This window comes from Cebus imitator, unplaced genomic scaffold (genome assembly GCF_001604975.1).
Source record: "Cebus imitator isolate Cc_AM_T3 unplaced genomic scaffold, Cebus_imitator-1.0 Scaffold419, whole genome shotgun sequence".
NCBI classification, from domain to species: domain Eukaryota; kingdom Metazoa; phylum Chordata; class Mammalia; order Primates; family Cebidae; genus Cebus; species Cebus imitator.
Window position 1 is genome coordinate 523869 of NW_016107734.1, and position 7504 is coordinate 531372.

At 40.7% G+C, this 7504-nt stretch overlaps 2 protein-coding genes across 2 annotated transcripts in view; one reads left to right on the forward strand and one right to left on the reverse strand.

Moving 5' to 3' along the window:
• VKORC1L1 (vitamin K epoxide reductase complex subunit 1 like 1) overlaps positions 1-7504 on the reverse strand; it is an 81687-nt gene that overhangs the window by 16513 nt on the left and 57670 nt on the right. The window lies entirely within an intron of this gene.
• Positions 1815-7504, forward strand: part of LOC108290008 (60S ribosomal protein L22-like) — a 5736-nt gene continuing 46 nt past the window's right edge. Inside the window, exons 1-3 of the mRNA XM_037731783.1 lie at positions 1815-1871; positions 2013-2139; positions 7039-7504. The exon at positions 7039-7504 is cut by the window's right edge and continues 46 nt beyond it. Coding sequence (XP_037587711.1) covers positions 1815-1871; positions 2013-2139; positions 7039-7484 — 630 coding nt within the window. The 3' untranslated portion in view covers positions 7485-7504. The remainder of the gene's footprint in view (positions 1872-2012; positions 2140-7038) is intronic.

Genomic DNA, 7504 nt, shown 5'->3' on the forward strand with positions numbered 1-7504 from the left:
AAAGAAAAAGAAAAGAAATAGAACTTTGCCAGCCCGTTTCTATGGCCCAATGCGATTAAACGCCTCTTCTTTCCTCTAAAAGCACTAACTATCCCAACTTTTATCCTTGAGTTATCTAAGGATTTATGACAAGTGAGCATTCCTAGACATTATATAGTTTAATCCCCACTGCCATTTTACTTGATATGTTGTTTAGGACTCTCTTAAGCTATAGATTCCTTGCCCTGGTATTCTCAGGGCTCAATTCTGTGAAAATAAAAATTTCCAGAGACATGTTATACTGTCCATAACAAAAATATCTACAATGAACTCTTGTCCTATTTCCTTTTCAGCAGAAATTGCTTTTCCTGGAGTTAAAATTTATATTTTGTTTGCTTAGTTTTCTGTGTCACCGTTATTAGTTTTCCGAACCCCTTCTGAGAAATATTTTAAAGAAGATCACCCATGTCAAGAAATGCAGGATTTGCGCTTTTCCCTGCAGGTATCTCTACTGGAGCCCTTGGCCTTCCTGGTACACTCTGGATGATGTGGTATGGGCTGGCTGCTCTTTAGGCCTGCTGCAGCTGTTGCCCTAAGACCTCCAATCTCTTCCCTACACTGAATCTCCCATTTCTTATATTTGGTGTCTTCCATTTCTCCTTGATTTACTTTACTTGGTGGCACAATCCTCTAATACTGTAGCTTCTTTCCTTGAGAAAATACACACTGGAGGTGAAATTTCTGAGATACTGGAAATCTAAAAATATCTTTCTTCTGCTATCATAATTGATTGATTGTTTGGGTATATAATTATACATTAAAAATAATTTTCTGGCCAGGAGTAATGGCTCATGCCTGTTATTATAGCACTTTGGGAGGCTCATGATTGCTTGAGAACAGGAGTTCAAGACCAGCCTGAGCAACATGGTGAGACCCCATCTCTACAAAACATAAAAAAGTTAGCCAGGTGTGGTGGCATGCACCTATAGCCCCAGCTATTCGGGCAGCTGGGGTGGAATGCCTGCTCGGCTGAAGTGAACTAGGATTGTGTCGCTGCATTCCAGACTGGGTGACAGCAAGACCTTGTCTCAAAAACATAAAAACTCAAAGTAGTAGTAACAATTTACCCTCAGAATGTCTTAAAGAGAATTTATTTAGTGTCATGATCAGACTATTACATTTGGCAATCAACCGCCTCAGTGCAAAAAACAAAAAATCTACATTAAAATTCTTTGTTGGATTGCTTTACAGAGAACAGAAACTAAAATACCCTGTTAGACAATGAGTCCAAAATACAGCCCTGGAGTCTTTTGCCCATGCACATGAGCACTGCCTGAAGCACATCTCTGAAGCAGCCGGGCCCTGCCACCACTGTGCCTGGCTGAGTTTGTGAATCCCTTGTAACCTGCGGCTTCCCTGTCCCTGCTCTGGCTAAGCCTGTGTCTCTCGCTAAGCCTTATTTCCTGCAGTAATTAATGGCCTCTGCCTCTGCCACAGCTACTGCAATCACCACAGCCACGTTGGTATCAGGGTTTGGCAAAATATTGGCTTCCACAACCACAGGGGCCAGAGCTTCTGCCTCCTAAGATTTTTCTCATATGGATCCAAGATTTGAAGACTGATTGTTGTAACTACCAAAATCACTGTTGCTTCTACCACTTCCAAAACTGCTTCCACTATTACCAAATCCATGATAGCCACCCCCACTGCCACCATATCCACCACCACCATGGCTGCCACCAAAGCCACCACAACCAAACTTGTCACTCCCGCCAAAACCACCTCCATCAGTTTCCAGAACACTTTGGCCTCTTTGGCTGGATGAGGCACTAGTCATGTCCTGCTGCAACCCGGGCTTTCCTGACTTCACAGCTGTGGCCATTCACAGGACAGTACTTCTGAATGACAATCTTATCCATGGAGTCCTGGTCGTGAAAGGTTACAAAAGCAAAGACCCTTTTCTTGCCACTGCCTCAGTCAGCTGTGATTTCAATCACTTCAATTTCCCTATCCTGTTCAAAATAATCTCTTAGGTGATGCTCTTGGGTGTCCTGTTTAATGCCGCCAACCAGTATCTTTTCCACAGTCACATGGGCACCTGGTCTTTGAGAATCTTCTCTTCAGACAGCTCTCGGTTTCCACAGCTCTTCCATCTACCTGGTATAGCCTTGATTCAGAGCTGCATCCATCTCCTCCACAATGGCAGATGACCAACCCAAAGCCCCCAGAGTGCTTGGAGTTTGGGTCGCAGGACCACACCATTGTGAGCATTCCCCATGGCTCAGAAGAGCTCCCCAGACTCTTGGCTATTTCAAGGCTTCCCCAGCTGTTTAGGCTCTTTAGGAGAGGGCTTAGACATGCCCGCAGTGGGGTGAGAGGCCTGAATGACGCTTCCTTGGCAGCACTGAAGGCCACAAATTCTTCAACATTTTTAAAGATACTCCTCCAGCATCCTGCTTTCAGAGTTGGCCCTTGAAAAATTTGATGCTATTCTGACCTTTGAATGTGACCTGTTTCTGCTCTAAGAATCTTCTTTTTAATCTGAACGTTATCAGATTTCACAAAGGATGTGCCTTGTTGTGGATGTTCAGCTGTTCACTGGGAAGGGCTCTTTCCATGCAGAAATTCACATTCTTCAATACAAGGACATTTTCATATATTTCTCTCTCTCTCTCTTTTTTTTTTTATAGAGATGGGGTTTCACCATGTTGGCCAGGACAGTCTCGATCTCCTGACCTTGTGATCCACCCACTTCGGCCTCCCAAAGTGCAGGGATTACAGGTGTGAGCCACTGTGCCTGGCCATTTTCATTTTCATATATTTCTTTTCTTTTTTTTTTTTTTTTTTGAGATGGAGTTTCGCTCTGTTACCCAGCCTGGAGTGCAATGGCATGATCTCAGCTCACTGCAACCTCCGCCTCCTGGGTTGAAGCAATTCTCCTGCCTCAGCCTCCTGAGTAGCTGGGATTACAGGTGTGTGCCACCATGCCCAGCTAATTTTTGTATTTTTAGTAGAGACGGGGTTTCACCACGTTGACCAGGATGGTCTCGATCTCTTGACCTTGTGATCCACCCATCTCAGCCTCCCAAAGTGCTGGGATTATAGGCGTGAGCCACCACGCCTGGCCTTTCATATATTTCTTAGCCAAATGTTGGTCCTCTAATTTTCTTTCTTTTTTTTAAATTTATATTAGTGTGAAAACAGGTCCTTTAATTTTCTTTGATCTTTTGTTTTCCCTCTTTTTCCTTTTCCTCCATTTCTAGGAGATTAGCATGACTCTCCCAAACCTGTTAAATTCATTTATTAAACTTATTGCTACCATATGTTTAATCTTAAGTGTTCTCTCTTAGTCTCTGATTGTACCTTTTACATAAATAGCATCTTGCTTTGTTTAAGGATAACACTTTTTCTTAGATCTAAGCAGATCAAATCATTTATGTTTGAGTTTACTTTACTTCTGGTTACTTCAATTTTTAGTTGCTCTGAGTTCCTTGGACATATGTCCATGTGTGTCTGTCTCTCATACTAGAGACTTTCCTCAAATGTCTGGGGACCATTCACTGTCTATTCATTTGTAAGACCAAGGCATTAAAAATCGGAGTGCCAGCCAGGCACAGTGCTTCACGCCTATAATCCCAGCACTTTGGCAGGCTGAGGCAGGGGGAATTGCTTGAACCAAGGAGTTTGAGACCAGCCTGGGCAACATGGCGAAACCCTGTCTCTACAAAAAACAAAAAAACAAACCCAAACACACAAAACACCCCCAACCCGCAAAATATTAGTTGAGTGTGGTGGTGCATGCCTGTAGTCCCAGGTACTAGCAAGGCTGAGGTGGGAGGATCACTTGAGCCCAGAGGCTGGGGCTGCAGTGAGCCGTGTTTGTGCTACTGCACTCCAGTCTGACTGATGGAATGCGACACTATCTCAAAAAAAAAAAAAAAAAAAAAATCTGAATGCCAATTCCAGTGCTGGATAAAATGGAACATGCCCACTACAAGCTGCTCTTCCTGATGGATTACACCTAAAAATTGGACAATAAAAAAAAGCAACTGAGGATTCTGAGAGAAGTCAAAATTGGAAGAACAACCAGTACAATGAAGTTTCTTGGGTTCTTTTCCAGCTTCTTTGCATAAATGCCCAAGGGGTAAGGAGTGTCGGTCACATAGCAAAACAAAACAAAACAAAACAAAACAAAAAAACCCCACAAAACTTCTTTCTGGCCAAAGGATGAGGAAGACAGATCCATGTGGGCTGGAGAGTATGATGACAGCATGCTTTCACATTCATTTATTTTTTTCCTTCTTGCCTTGCCTAAAGGTTGGCCAGCAGGCCAGGCACCTCACAGCCTGAGAGAAAGCCTGTTTGTTTGCCTAGAAGAAGTGAGCATGTAAAAGGAATCCTGTTGTTTCTTCTCTGTTGTTTCACTGCCTCACTCTTTGGGTGATGCCAGTCACATGGAACTCTGTGACAGTAAAGGAGGTTCAAACTGTCTGAGCAAAACCTGTCTTTCTAGCAAGAGGAACAGGGAAAGGGGTACCTGGGAGCCAGAGACTGGGGAGAAAATCCCAGCAAGAAGAGGACCAGAGAAGGAAATCCCTTAATTCTGTGTAGGAACTAACACTAGTCCCAGACTCACTCCTGAGTGGCACATGCATGAAATAGATCCCAAAGGCACAGCAAAGTCTCTCAGAAATAAACTATGATATAAACCATCACTGAAGTTGCAGGCAAATCACTGAGAGGCGCATGTAAGGGCAAACTCAAACAGGATAGCAGATGCTTTTAAAATGGAACTGGCATTGGACCCATCACCCACAGAAGGAGAGACAGAGCTTGTGGTACTGGACTGCCTGTTAAAACAAAGCAAAATCATCATTCTCCAGATGTTGACAGGACCCAGACTCTTACACCGTAACCTTCAAAATACATTGGCGATGCACTCCAAGATTATATGACATACAAAGAACCAGAAGAATGTTACCAATTCTGAGGAGAAACAAAACGATGATGAACAGATGTCAACCCTGAGATGACACCGATGTTGGAATTATCAGAATACAATTTAAAACAGTTATCACACCTATGTTCCACAAGTGAAAGTAAAGAGAAATGACTGGAAAGATGCAGAGAAAAAGTAACCATAAAAAACAAAAACAAACAAATGGCAACTATAGAACTAAATGATATAAGATCTGAAATTTAAAATCCACTAGATGAGGTCAATAGCAGAATGGAGACACCAAAGGGAAGACTCAGTGAGCTGAAAGATTAACATAAATTACCCAATTTGAACAACGAAGAGGGAAAAACATATTTAAAAAGAAAAGAATAGAGACTTAGGGAATAATCTTAAATACCAATCTTATATCTTAAATATAGGATGCCTAAACCATATATATATTTAACAGTCTTAAGTACAGGACAGTATCAAAAGGTCTAACATTTATTTCATTGGACTTATGGAAGGAGAAAGAGATTGATGCACAAAACAGTATGAAGAAATAGTGGCTAACTTCTCAAATTTAGCCAAATATAAAAATTTATAGATTGAAAAACGCAGCAAACATGAGAGTTGATTAAACTCAAAGAACACCATATCCAGACAATCATAACCATACTACTAAAAGCCGAAGACAGAAAAGCTCTTGAAAGCATCCAGAAAAACGACACATTATGTAAGCAAACAAGAATTCAAATGCCTACCAATTTTGCCAGCTAATTTTTTGTATTTTTAGTAGAGACAGGGTTTCACTATGTTGGCCAGGCTGGTCTTGAACTCCTGACCTCATGATTGGCTCGCGTAGGCCTCTCATAGTTTTGGGACCACAGGTGTGAGCCACTGTGCCTGGCCTAGACTTTTTTTTAATCACTGAAGTGCCTTAACATTTCTAAGCTTATTCGGCCTTTAAAACAAGGGGGATTCTGTCACTAGTGACATGGATGGGATTGGAGAACATAATGCTGAGTGAAATAAACCCGGCACAGAAAGACAAATACTGCATGCTTTCACTTACATGTGGAAACTAAGACAACTGAACTCACAGGAGCAGAGAGTAGAATGGTGGTTACAAAGGCTCAGGGGCGGGAGGAATGAAGAGATGGTGGTCAAAGGATACAAAAATCTCAGACAGGAGAAATAAATTTTATTTTGAGATCTATTGCACAGCATAGTAAAGACAGCAAATAATAATGTTTTCTACATTTCGAAACTGCTAAGAGAATAAATTTCTAATATTCTCAGTCACAATAAAGGATAAGTATTTGAGGAGATGGATATGTTAATTAGCTTGATTTAATGATTCCTTATTATACTGGTAAATTATAATATCATGTTTTACTCCATAAATATATATAACTATCAACTGTTAATTTACAATAAGATGATTTTTTTTTTTTTTTTAAAGAGATGGGGGTCTCCTGGTCTCAAGTGATCCTCTTACCTCGGCCTCCCAAAATGCTGGGATTATAGGCATGCACCCGGCTAATCTGCATTACAATTTTTAGAAAACTGACTAAAGATGTATCAAAAGACTTTTTTTTTTTTTCAATTTCAAAGCTGTAAGATTGTTGGAAGCAAATGTAACCTTGTGGAGTTTTCAATATATGTAGATGTAACACAAATGACAATTATAACATAAGGCGGGGGAGGATTAAAGAATCTTTATATTAATAGTTGTAAGATTTCTATATTCTCCTTAAAGTTGTTAAATATAAAATCTAACTAGAATATGAAAGGTTATGTGTGCATGCTGTAATCTCTAGAGCTACCACCTAAAAAACAATTCACAGAGATATAAACAAAAAGTCAATAGATAAAATACCAAAAAATACCAATATCCAAAAGAAGGCATGAAACAGGGGAAAGGACAAATGGAAAGGGAGAGGCTGACCTAAATCTAAACATACTAACAAGTATATTAAAAATAAATGGTCTGAATATACCACTAAAAGACAGACATTGTCAAACTGAACTTAAAAGCAAGAAAGTCCCAAGTATATGCTGCTTACAAAAAAACTCACTTTAAATATAATAACACAGGTTAAGAGTAAGAAGATGAGCTTTTTCTGCCTCCGCTGCCGCCGTGGCTCCCATGAAAAAGCTTGTGGCGAAGGGGGGCAAAAAAAAGAAGCAGGTTCTGAAGTTCACTCTTGATTGCACCCACCCTGTAGAAGATGGAATCATGGATGCTGCCAATTTTGAGCAGTTTTTGCAAGAAAGGATCAAAGTGAACGGAAAAGCCGGGAACCTTGGTGGAGGGGTGGTGACCATTGAAAGGAGCAAGAGCAAGATCACGGTGACGTCTGAGGTGCCTTTCTCCAAAAGGTATTTGAAATATCTCACCAAAAAATATTTGAAGAAGAATAATCTACGTGACTGGTTGTGCGTAGTTGCTAACAGCAAAGAGAGTTACGAATTACATTACTTCCAGATTAACCAGGACGAAGAAGGGGAGGAAGACGAGGATCAAATTTCATTTATTTGGAAATTTTGTATGTGTTCTTGAATAAAACTTAGGAACCAAAA